This window comes from Macaca fascicularis, chromosome 17 (genome assembly GCF_037993035.2).
Source record: "Macaca fascicularis isolate 582-1 chromosome 17, T2T-MFA8v1.1".
NCBI lineage: Eukaryota > Metazoa > Chordata > Mammalia > Primates > Cercopithecidae > Macaca > Macaca fascicularis.
Window position 1 is genome coordinate 88,255,583 of NC_088391.1, and position 12,925 is coordinate 88,268,507.

The 12,925-nt window shown below is 39.8% G+C and overlaps 2 protein-coding genes across 22 annotated transcripts in view; one reads left to right on the top strand and one right to left on the bottom strand.

The window, feature by feature from the left end:
- The window catches only part of MBNL2 (muscleblind like splicing regulator 2), a 397,414-nt gene that overhangs the window by 335,409 nt on the left and 49,080 nt on the right, over window positions 1–12,925 (top strand). For all 21 annotated transcript variants that reach the window (XM_074021290.1, XM_065533403.1, XM_074021292.1 and 18 more), the window contains 2 exons: window positions 117–281; window positions 10,086–10,286. In XM_074021290.1, the coding sequence (XP_073877391.1) occupies window positions 117–281; window positions 10,086–10,286 (366 nt within the window). The remainder of the gene's footprint in view (window positions 1–116; window positions 282–10,085; window positions 10,287–12,925) is intronic.
- Window positions 1–12,925, bottom strand: part of LOC141408934 (uncharacterized) — a 198,970-nt gene that overhangs the window by 98,591 nt on the left and 87,454 nt on the right. The window lies entirely within an intron of this gene.

Sequence of the window (12,925 nt, forward strand, 5' to 3'; positions counted from 1 at the left end):
ACACACACACACACAGAGGATCTTTGATTTTGTATATAAGACGTGATTGTTCAATGGTTGACTTTGGAGTTGAAAGCTACTTACAATAGTCCTAAAACCAAAACTTGTTTTTACAGGGCCGTTGTTCGAGAGAGAACTGCAAGTATCTTCACCCTCCAACACACTTAAAAACTCAACTAGAAATTAATGGAAGGAACAATTTGATTCAGCAAAAAACTGCAGCAGCAATGCTTGCCCAGCAGATGCAATTTATGTTTCCAGGAACACCACTTCATCCAGTGGTGAGTACATCTTATACAGTGATGAGTTGGATGGTTACAGTGTTGGTGTGGATGATGCCACATTGACCTAGGGTGGCCTCTCTCCACTTTGTCGCTTTGGCTACAATTAAAGCCAAATAGCTTTAAAGCTCAACAGATGAAGGAAAATAGGCTTTTAAAAAATTAATAGAAAAATACTTGTGGAAATAAGAGGCAAAGACAATTTCTAATCAATATCTGGGAAATCTGTATCACTCCAACTCTTTTCAACAGTAACTCTATAACTCAGCCATCTTAGAACGGAAATAGTTTTAACAGGTTCATTTACAGTGTGAATTAGTAATTTAGGTATCAGTGAGTTTGAAATGCCTAAAATATTTTGAGCCACGTAGTTCTATGGCACCATTTAAAGGATGAGGAAAGTGAGAAACCAGAGAAGTTCAATGATTTTCCCCAATGTCATACAGCTAATAAGTCTTAGAGCTGGGACTTAGACATGTTAGCAGAGCACTTTCTGTAGTCTGTTCCAAGAAGATCCTAGTAACATCCCTCAAAGAAGGATGTCAAAGGTAGCACCACCAAGGAAGACCCTACCTGAGTCACCTAGGTCTCAACCTGCCTTTCAGAGGCCTGCAAAAGGTGTGACAGCTCTGACTATTGTCACAAGATCAAATGCCAGAGGGACTTAGTATATGAATATGTATTGCACAATATTTTTTCCCTGATTTCACCCTGTCTGAAAGTACTTCCTTAAAGGTCTGGAAATCGTTTTAGGAATGCTACCCTTGGGGAAAAGGAGTGCATTTAATTTTAGTTGGTTTCATTTACACTTGTGAATTATTTGTCAGAAACAAGCTAACTTTTTTTTTAAAAAAAGAAAGACAGTGAGTGAAATGTGTTTGTTTTTAAAAAGTATGTACACAAAAGCCTTTTGTATAAAAATCAGTCTTTATTATAGAAAAATTCTGCATGATCGAAACCTGCTAAATTAGGAGGGACGGCTACCAGCAAATTCAATGTTCTTGTTGTGTTCCCTGTGAGATGGGGTGTGGAGGGCAGGGCCTGCACAAACAAGGGTAGAGAATTCTGGCAGGTCGTCAGCCATTCTGCTTGTCTCCAGGTTTCCGTACAGAGTAGCCAGGAACCAGCTCTGCCCAGAGTGAAAGAAATGCCAGGTGCAGAGGGCTCCAAGATAAATAAGATACAGTCTTTTGGGGATAGACAGACACAAGAAAAGGGCCAAGTAAGATTCAAGCCCAGGAAATGACGAGACTGGACAAGGAAAGCCTGCCTGGAGGAAGTCTCAAATAAGCCTCTCGTAAAGGGTGAGCAAGAATTCACCCAGATTAAGGACTAGATGCAGATAGAGTTCTGAACATATTTAATCCCCAAAATAGGCATTTAAGTGGTTCTGTTTAAACTACACACATGTATAATTTATGGTTCTCTCTTTATTGATACACACATATAAACTATTTTATTAAATTACCTAAATGCTAAAATAATTTAGTTATACATATTAAATAATGTCTACAGCAATAAATTTAGAGCCAGCAAGGTCAACATAATAATGCCACATTATGTGTCTCACTTATTTGACTCATACACATCCTATTTAGAATTCATAAGGCTGACCCTGGCACTCACTCGTGGCAGTGTTAACAAGAGAATCCCATCCCTGCTGTTAACTATTAGTTGAACTTTTTTTGAAAGTTATGTTTATTATTGCCTCGAATATTAATTAGAAGTTCATAATCACCATTTCCCTCTGAAAAAGGAATATTACACTTAAATATTTTAATAGAGGTTTTTAAATCACTGGAAGTATTAGAATAAAAACGGTGACATTTAAAAATTATCAACTCCACAAACAAATTAATTCAGTCTCAGAAATGAATTAGTGACCTAGTAGAGGATAGGTGGCTGAATAATGGCTCTCAGAGGTACCTGGAACCTATAAATGTCACCTTATATGGAATCAGGGGCTTGGCAGATGGGATTAAGTGAAGAATCTTGAGATGGGGAGAATCTCCTGGATTGAATGCAATTACAAGCATCCTTATAAGAGACACTTACATAAGAGAGAGGGAGCGTTAGCTCCGATAGAAGAAGAGCAAGGCAATGTGACCACAGAGGCAGATTGGAGTGATGTGGCCACAAGCAGAGGAACGCCATCAACCACCAGAAGATGGAAGAGTCAAGAAATGGATTCTCCCCTAGAGCCTCTGGAGGGAGCGCAGGTCCTGCCAACACCTTGATTTTGGCCCAGTGAAACCAACTTAGAACTTCTGGTCTCCAGGACTGTAAAGGGATAAATGTGTGTTGTTCTAAGCCAATGGGTTTATAGTAATTTGAAGCTGTTTACAGCAGTTACCGGAAAATAATAGATGCAAAAACTGCATAAGACAAGTCAATTGATAAAGAGAGTCTCAAGTATCATTCCATTTTAGGTCTCACGAACGAAGCTTCTTTACAGCACTGTGGATATTTCTTCCATTCCCTCCTTCTTCTGTCCACTCCTGAACCCATTCCCCTGCAATCTCTCACCAGTGTCCTCCATATTACCAAACCAATGGTCACTTTTTGCCTTATTGTTGCTATGGTCTGAATGTTTGTGTCCCACCAAAATTCATGTTGAATCCTAACCTCCAAGGGCGTATGGGAGGCGATTAGATCCTGAGGGTGGAGCCCTCATGAATGGAATCAGTGCCCTTATAAGAAGAGACATGGGAGAGACCCCTCACCTTCCCGCCATGTGTGGACACAGCAAGAAGGCACTGTCTATGAACCAGGGAGATGGTCCTCATCAGACATCAAATCTGCCGGCACCTTGATCTGCGGCCTTCCATCTTCCAGAACTGTGAGAAATTCAGTTCTGTTGTTTATAAGCCACCCAGTTTATGGTATTTTGTTATAAGCAGCCAGAATAGACTAAGACAATTTATTTTACCTCTCAGCAGTACTCAAGTCATGTAACCAATCTCTCCTTTGTTAAACACTCCTTCCTCCATCTCCTTTGCCCACCATGTTCCTCTTCTGTATGTTGAGGTTCCAAGAGCTGGATATTTCTTTCCATCTACCCTCTCCCTTGTGGTCTCATCCATTCCTGAATCTGTCAATCATCTACAGACTGAGGACCCCCAAATGTATTTATCCAGCCCAACCTCTCCTCTGAGCTCCAGGCTTTTATATCCACCTTTCTACTGGTCTCACCTTTAAATTTCTTAAAGGAACCTGACACGTTCAAAATCAAATTCTTCCCATTTGAATAAATGGTACTCTCAACTGGCAATCTAAAACCAAAACCTAGCAGACTCTTTCCTGAAATCACTGGAAGTATTAGAATAAAAAGTGTGACATGTTTCAAAATTATCAACTCTATAAACAAATTAATTCAGTCTCAGAAATGAATTAGTGACCCAGTAGAGTATAGGTGACTCACTGACATCCAGTTCATCAGCAAGTCCTGTCATATCTGCCCTGAATCCTATCCACTCCCCTACATCTCAGTTCCCTCTTCTGAGCCACCATCAACCTTTTATCACAATATCATAAAAGCATTTACTTCCTAATCTATCAATATCCACTCTTGCCTTACTCCGTTATATCCCATAGACAACAACCAGAGGAATCTTTTTAAAACATAAACAGCATCCTATCACTCCCTTATGTGCCCCTCCATGCTTTCCCATCTTACTGGGACAAAGCCAAAACTCTGACCTTGATCATGACCTATGGCTTTTGCGATCTGGTCATGACCCTGCTTACATTGCTGGGTGAACACGCACAGCTTGTGCGTGTCCCAGCCTCTGCCTTTGCTGGCCTGTCCATGTCCTAGTGCTTTTCACACATTAATCACCTCATTCATAAGGACTCCAGGTCCACCCCTGCAACCCACATGCAACCCCCAGCATTCTCTACCAGCGAGCCCTCCTCCCTTTCTGCTTATCCACACAAACGAACTGTAATTTTGTTTGTTTTCTTCTTTCTTATTAGGGCTTCAGTTCAATCAATGTACGCAGTGTTCTGGCACCATGTCTGCACCAATAAATATTTATTAAGGGAATGAAAATTCAAGGCATTCTCTCCCCTTACAACCCTTCTGCCTCAAATTCACAATGCTTGAAAAGTCCCCTTCATTTATTCCTCCTAGCAGCTTTTCTCTCCCCAATTCCTGATAGGAGAGGACAGGAATTCTTCCCCCTTCCCTTTCCAGAGCGTGCACAGCCTTTATATGTGCACTCAAGATAAAGAAGCAAGCGTGAGCTACCTTTGGGAGGATGGAGATGGAAGAACCCCGAAGGGACAAGTCTTGCTTGAGTCTTGTGCCCTCTGGAGCTGCTTCTGGCAGTAGAGGGAGGAGGCTTAGGAGACGCCATGTGTCAGCCTTTTAGCGTGAGTGCCAGGCACCTACCCTTTAAAGCAGACACGTTCTAAAAGAGTGAGACGACGGCATTCTTGCCTATTGACTGGACTTTTGAGCCATGAAATACCTCAGGCCCTTGGCTAAGCCCCGTTGCTGCTACAAAATAGCAAAGAATGTGCATGTGTGCGTGAGTGTGTTGTGAGTACGTGTGTGTAGTGAGTGTGCAAGTGTGTATATGTGTAGTGAGTGTATAAATGTGTGCAAGTGTGTTGTGAGTGCATGTGTGTTGTCTGTAGTGTGTGTTGCATGTGTATTGTGAGTGTATGTGTGTTGTGTGTAGTGAATGTATTACGTGTGGTGTATGAATGTGTTGTGAGTATATGTGAGTGTACATGAGTTTGTTGTGTGCATGAGTGTCCTGTGTGTGTAGTGTGTTATGAGTGTGAGTACATGAGTGTGTTGTGTATACTGAGAGTGTGGAGTGCTGTGTGTGTAGCGTGTTATAGTGTAAGTGTACATGAGGATATTGTGTGTATGAACATATGTGAATGTGAGTGTATGAGTGTACATGAGTGTGTTTTGTATGTATGATCATATGTGTGTTGTGTGTGAGTGTACATGAGTGTTGTGTGTTGTGGGTGTGTATGAGTATACATGAATGTGTCTTGGTGTGTGTATGTGAGTGTACATATGTTGTATGTGTATAGTGTGTGTGAATGTACATCAGTGCATTGTGGATGTGTGTACTGCATGTATGTGTGTACGTGAGTATATTGTGAGTGTATATTAGTGTGTTGAGTGTATACAGTGTGTGTGAGTGTACGAGTGTGTTGTGTATGTGTGTAGTGTATGTGCGTACATGTGTGGTGTATGTATTGTGAGTGTACATGTGTTTTGTGTGTACACGAGTGTGTTATGTGAGTGTATAGTGTGTGAGGGTACAAGTGTGTGTGTTGTGTGTGTATTGCGTGAGTGTATGAGTGTTGGGTGTGAACGTGTGTGTTGTGAGTGTATGTCAGTGTACGAGGGTGGTGTATTGAGTGTATGCAAGTGTATGTGACTGTGTTGTGTTCATAGTGTATATGAGTGTACGAGTGTGGTTGTGTGTGTGTATTGTGTGTAGTGAGTATATGTGAGTGTACATGAGTGTGTATGTGTGTTGTGAGAATGTATGTGGGTGTGAGTGTACATGAGTGTTTTGTATGTGTGTGGGAGGTGTAGGTGTGTTGTATGTGTTGTGTGTGTGTATGTAATGTGTGTTGTATGTTGTGAGTGTATAAGTGTACATGAGTGTTGTGTGTGTATGAGTTTTTGTGTGTATTGTGTGTATGTGGGTGTGTTGAGTGTATGTGAGTGTACATGAGTGTGTTGTGAGTGTGGTGTGAGAGTACAAGTGTGTGTAAGTGTATGTGTGTTGTGTGTATGTTTTGAGTATGTGAGTATACGTGAGTATATGTGTATCTGAGTGTATAGTGTGTATATGTGAGTGTACATGAGTGTGTTGTGTGTTTCGAGTATATGAGTGTGCATGTGGTGTGTCTGTGGGTGTGTTTTGAGTGTGTGTGAGTGTACATGCGTTGTGTATGTGTGTTGAGTGTATGTGTGAGTGTATGGGAGTGTGTTGTATGAGAATGTGTTGTGTATATGAGCGTGTTGTGTGTGAGTGTACGTGTGTTGTGAGTGTATGGGAGTGTGTTGTGGGTGTGTATGAGTGTGTGTTGTATGAGTACGTATTGTGTAGTTGAGTGTGCGTGAGTGTGGGTGGGTGTGTTCGTCATCTTTGAACCTGGACCTGATGTCCTGGAAAGGAGAGCAGGGCATGGAAGACTGCGGAGAGAAACACAGGAAGGTGGAGTGGAGAACAGGGGCAGGAAATCGCAAGACCAGCATTTCAGAAGCGATTTTCTTCAAGAAGGCTTCCCGCGAATCTTGTCCTCTGGCCTCTTTAGCTGTGCCTTTGAGCTGAGAGATGACGTGGACCAAATGGATCCTGTCTCAGACAGCCTGGCAACAGCACTTCTGCAGAAACTGCAGGGCTAATTCTCCCAAGCTGTAGTTGGTACGCTTCCAGGAACAGAATCATTGGAAGGTGCTGCCCTTCTCTTTTCTCAGCCGCCGGCTGAGAACCAAACTCAGACACCGGGATCCGTTGTTGGCCGAGATCATACCTCAGGAGTTTAATTTGAATTCAGGATCTGAGAACCACTTTTCCAAGGCAGCAGGCCCCACACCTCCTGTCTGCAGACGGCCCAGGCTGACTGTGGGACACGTTCCTGTGCAACTCTCCACCAACGCTCTCTGCATTCGCTCCAGAAACATACGGGCAACTGATTTGGAGGGGGCTGCTTTTCGTCTTTTGTTTTAAGAAGTAACCAACAAAATCTAGTAATCGCAAAAGGCTGGACACGGCCTCAGACTAGGGGCCAGGAGTCCCGGGTGTTCTGCCTTGACTTTGCCTTGAAGCATTGACCTTGGGTTATCCATTTAGTGTCTCTCCTCTAAATTGTTTTCACCTGGAAGGCTGGGCAATTCTTGCTGCCGCACTTGCTTCTCATGGATTTGAGAAGATTAAAGAAGACAAGTGTGAGAATGCCTTGAGAACGACCAGAACCTTTCACAGATGTAAAGCATTATTATCCACAATAATATTAACACGGAGTGAGCCTCTCTGCAAATCACCGTAACTATATATTTTAACTAATCAATTTCAATGAAAAACACACTACATCAAAAAGGAACATATCCTACTGCGTCTTCGTAAGGCCTGTGAACTTGCAACTTTCAGTTTCATGTGACAGAAAATATTTTTTTCAGTCCACATTTCAAAAGGAAAGAGAAAATTTTTGCTATAATTTTACTCACTTTCATACCCTTACTGTACTGCTATGCTCATTACATCCCTGTTGTAGAACTGTTAGATAATTTGAGGCCAAAAAACCCTTGATCAACATTGATTTTTACAGTAGTAATGAGAGCTGCTTTTTATTGAGTTCTGACCATGGGAAATAGGAGCGCAATAACACCTTGTTCTGCCCAACGCTTCCAGCTAAGTAGTTTCACTTCCTCATTGCAGATAAGAAACTGAAAGCCCAGAGAGGTTAAGTTCCTCCTCAGGTTAAAAGGTAGTAAGTGTCAGACCACTAGATTTGAATTCAGGTCTCTCTGAGTCTAAAATCTATGGTTTTACTTTAAAATAATACTATTTCTCTGTGAACTATGTTATTGCCATCATCAATAAAACATACTGGAACTCTCATTTTAGACTATGAAATCAGATGAACAAGTAACATAGATTTTTGAAGGCAAAAGTTAGCTAATTGGAATATATTTGTCGATACCCAAATGGTTTCGGGAAATGAGTTTTGAGGTTCTCAATCCTGTCGACAAGGCAAAGTACAACCCGTATTTATGGTACCACACTAACCCTGGCTTCAAATGATCTGTGGTCTGGGAGGGATAAGAATTTGCTTCCAGAGAAAATGAAAATGGAAGTATGGGGGAGGGCTCTTTTATCTAAATGTTTATGTTGATAATTAGTCTCTGGGTTAAATTACATATTTACTGCAAGTTTTTTAATACTATTTTCACTCCTCACATATGACAATGGTCCTCAAATTTGGCGACGCATCAGATCATCTAGTAAAATTTCTAAAATTCAAATATCAAGGTCTCAGCCTAGATCTATTGGGTCAGAATTTCTCTCTATTTGTAAAATCTCCCCCAGGCATTTCTGACAGAGCTGGTCCACTGAATCACTGATGTGCTGTGATTTATGACCTTTCAGAATTGATTCTTTTTAAAAATCCTAACATTACATAGTCCTTAGACCATTTAAATCACTTGGCTTTTTCTCCAGTAGTACTAAATTATAAAAGCTACAGTTACTGAAAATCATAACTTTCTATAATTATGACTCAGTGAGTAACATACACATATAAATGTTTGTTGACAGTCAAGGAAGAAAAAAATCCTAACTGCCATCTATTTCCCACATTCAGACCTCATGTTGCAACTTTCTCCCAAAATGGATTTTACGTCGGAGCCATAAAGATCTAAGAGCTCCTTGCGGGAGTACTGAGCCAGGACCCCTCTAAGACCACTAGAACTACCCCTTCTAGCCACTTTGAAAATAGGCTCTCCTGCCTATCTGATAAATGCCTGCACAAACTATCAATAATTTACTCTTTTCTATCATGACTTTTCATAAGAAATATTTTTCTGTTACTGCTACAAAGAAAAAGTATGTTTACTAAACGTAGGTTGTTATTTTTCCCATATGTTAAATAATTCATCCAGTCATAAATAGACAAGAAAAATGTCACCCACAATGTAGAAACAGAGAACAAGCATGACACAGCATAGTTCAACGTTAAAAGTGTGACAAGCAACAGTAAAGTTCAGTGTTAAAAAATTGCATTAATATGTAATTGCAAATATCTGAAATCAAATAGGTTAAAAATCATCTGTAATTAACAACCAACCAAACAAACGAAAAGCAGCATTCAGGTCCAATTTGGTGTACAATTTATTCTAAGAAAAATCTTCAGCATTTTAAATTACTTAACAAGGTTTGTTCTCTTAAATGTACATTATTTCCTTTCTAAAAGGCAGAATTATTTACATATTATTAGGTGGAGCTTTTAAAACTAATCATCACGTCAACCCACTAGCATATTTCTTTTTTTTCCTAGATGAGGAATATAGGGTCAGAGAACAAATTTAATAAGGTTCTGTATGCTCTTGTCACTGCTGTGTTGATTTTGTGACCTAGAAAACCAAACCAACTTTTAATGGCCAATCAAAAAATTGTTTGATTAAAAAACTCTTCCAGAAAATCTTTCAGGAAGGGAAGACTGACTGGATCTAGATGTAGTTGAACTAGGGCAAAAAATTGTAGGTTTATTTGAAAACTACATTTGAATTTTGGGAATATACATGCTAGTGATGGAATATGGAAACATACTGATAAGTCTGGGCAAAATAAAATTGCAAGTAACCCCACTGTTTGAAAATGCATAGACTTGGCCAACTTGAAAATCAGCCTGTAATCAAAGGGTTTCGTGACTCCTCTCCCTTTGAGAAACATGTAGAATAAATCAAAGATTATTAGTTGGTATTCTATAGCTTTTACTACCTTAGTGTTATAACATTTAATAGTTTAGAATGTTGAGTAATTGGAGTCGAAATTATTTTCTTTTGTTGAGAACACTTTCATAGGGACAAAAGCTTAATCTAGTTCCTGTAACTAGAGGTTTTTTATGATGTTCTCTCACATTTCTATATGGTTTGGGGAAGAGAGGGTCTACATAGATTTCATTTTTATTACAGGTCAGCATTGAGCTATACAACTAACGTAAAGAGTATATGATGAATACATTTTGCTTAAATGACATTTCCTGGTAATTTTTTAAAGTTTAATTCTAAAGAACTCTTTCTCCTGTGTTGTCTTCCTTTAACAGCCCACTTTTCCTGTAGGTCCCGCGATAGGGACAAATACAGCTATTAGCTTTGCTCCTTACCTAGCACCTGTAACCCCTGGAGTTGGGTTAGTCCCAACGGAAATTCTGCCCACCACACCTGTTATTGTTCCCGGAAGTCCACCGGTCACTGTCCCGGGCTCAACTGCAACTCAGAAACTTCTCAGGACTGACAAACTGGAGGTACTTCAATTCTATTTGTGTTTTGAGATGCATTTGTGGTAGAAGTATACTTCTGTATAAGTGATTGCTTGTAAGATGTTAATTCAGTCCTGCAAAACAGCCATGTAAACACACACACATAAACTCTCACCTAAAACCCATGCATTTATAACTCTATGGTTTGAAGTTAAGGCCAAGTATAAAGGAAATTAGTCTATGGAAAAGACTAGTTTTAACACAAACAAAAATCAGCTGCATGGAATATGCGTTTAAGGGAAAAACATTAAACAATCAATGGAACAGTGACTCAATCATGATGCAGCCTATACAGATGGCTCCAGGTCCTGAAGGCCTCCTCATGTCAAGATCTAACCCTTGCAAGACCCTGGAAAGTTCTGGAAACTGGTGGGCAGGAGCCCAGCAACCAGGACAGCCAAGGACACCCAGGGAGAGTGGTGGGAGGAAGTGGGACTACACCTATTTACCAGCTGGTATGATCATATTTCAATATCTCAAGAACAAGCATGGCTGCTCTAGTATGTTCTGGCATATTAGTTCTGATTGTGTTGTTGCTAAACAGGGGAAATTGGAGGATAAGTAAATTTAGTTTTTTGTTTTGTTTTGTTTTGAGACAGAGTTTTGCTCTTGTTGCCCAGGCTGGAGTGCAATGGCCCAATCTCGGCTCACCACAACCTCCTCTGCCCAGGTTCAAGTGATTCTCCTGCCTCAACCTCCCAAGTAGCTGGGATTATAGGCATGTGCCACCATGCTTGGCCAATTTTGTATTTTTAGTAGAGACAGGGTTTCTCCATGTTGGTCAGGCTAGTCTCGAACTCCCAATCTCAGGTGATTCACCAGCCTTGGCCTCCCAAAGTGCTGGGATTACAGGCATGAGCCACCACACCCGGCCCATAAATTTAGTTATTAATTGAGATTTTTCTTTAACCTCAATTGTTCTATAACATTCAAGAAAACAAGTTCCTATGTATAAAAAAACATTCTTAAGTTATGAATCAAACTAAACCTCCTGTACTTTGTTAGGTAAAATTTCTCTTTAATCAGAGCTATAGAACTCATCTATCTTACTGCTATATCCCTGTGATATTCACTACAGCATTTTATAAGGGTGTATAAAATTCTCATAGATTTTTCAGAGAGCTCCTTTAATTTCATTACTGATTAAAGGTGTTAGGTGACGCATCCGGTTAGGACGTAAATACACAGTGCTTTCTGTTAGTGGGATTATTAGAGAATGTTCTTTCAATGTGTATTTGTTTAAATATTAACCCAATGAACTTTGAGGGCAATAAAATGTGGCTGCCTAATAACCTGTGAAAGTTTTAAAACTCAGAATTTCAAACTGCAAATATTTTATAGGATATTTATTTTTTAATTTAGTTTCCATCTGGATGCCCAGATGAAGAGAATGAAACTCTAATTGTTACTATTTTGAAAAGATCCAGCCTATCCTTGTCAATTACTGTATAGACCTTTCACAGGACTGGAAAAGTGTTTTGGGCTCCACCTGCTGGACCCACGGAGCTTTTGTGTTCAGCATGTGACTGTATTTTAGAAAACAAATTAAATCAGCGGAATTGGGAACAAATAGTCCTTCCCAACAGGGCTGGTAGACAAAGGCATGTAAAAATGAATCACAATGATTTTAGCAGAGCGACTTTTGGTTCATTTCAAACCAGGAATTAAGTGAGCTGCACACAGAGCACCTTGGTAGGAGCTTGAGGGCTGGTCCACACTTATGATGCTATCAGACAGAAGTCATTCCACTGATGGAGGAAGGCTTGCTCAGAATCTGTGGGAACATCTTAGTGCTTTTTTATTTTGTGCATTTTATGAACTAAAGATAGAATGTTGGCTAATATCCAAGTAGGAGGAAACAATTAACAATCTGGTGATTCATGCTGTTACCTTCAACCTGGCCTGGTAACTGGTCAGTGAAACAGTATTTCCTAAGTTTGTCTGACATTCACAATACTTGAATTTCATGTCAGGGGCCCTTCATATAACATCACTAATGATCAACATGATGATCACTTACATATCCACTTTGGAATTGGAGCCTAAAAAGAAATAACTTACAATTCTATGCATAATTATTTCCTGCTAATATTTATAAACAGAGAAGAATTATACAAGCAATATACATATGTTATGTATGCTATTTCATGTTATCTATATTCAGGGAATAATTAAGAATACTCTTCAAATTCTAAAGAAATATTTTTTCACACAGTAAAATCTTGATCCACCAGAATTCTCAGGGGTGGAGAATCCTAGTTACTTGAGATTTCAGGATAATTTAGCATTAAAGAATTTTAAAAATAAACTATTTCCCTACATTTCTTTCTCTATATCTCTTGCCATATTTCTCTCTTTTGTCTTTTTTTTTCTTTTCTGTGCTGTCAAAAATAGTATAGTGACCTTAAAAATGAAAATTTTGGTGTCTTAGATATTGTTCTTCTGATTTATGATTATGTTATCTTTGTAGAGCAGGGGAGAAGGAGTGGGAAACAGGAATGTTCAGATTCACCCCACCCCACCTCCTCAGAGAGAGGAGGAACATGTTTGTCGTCATTTTCCCTGATTCTTTTTGTACAGCTATGACCTGGTAGCTTGATCGATGGTGAAATTATCCCTCCACA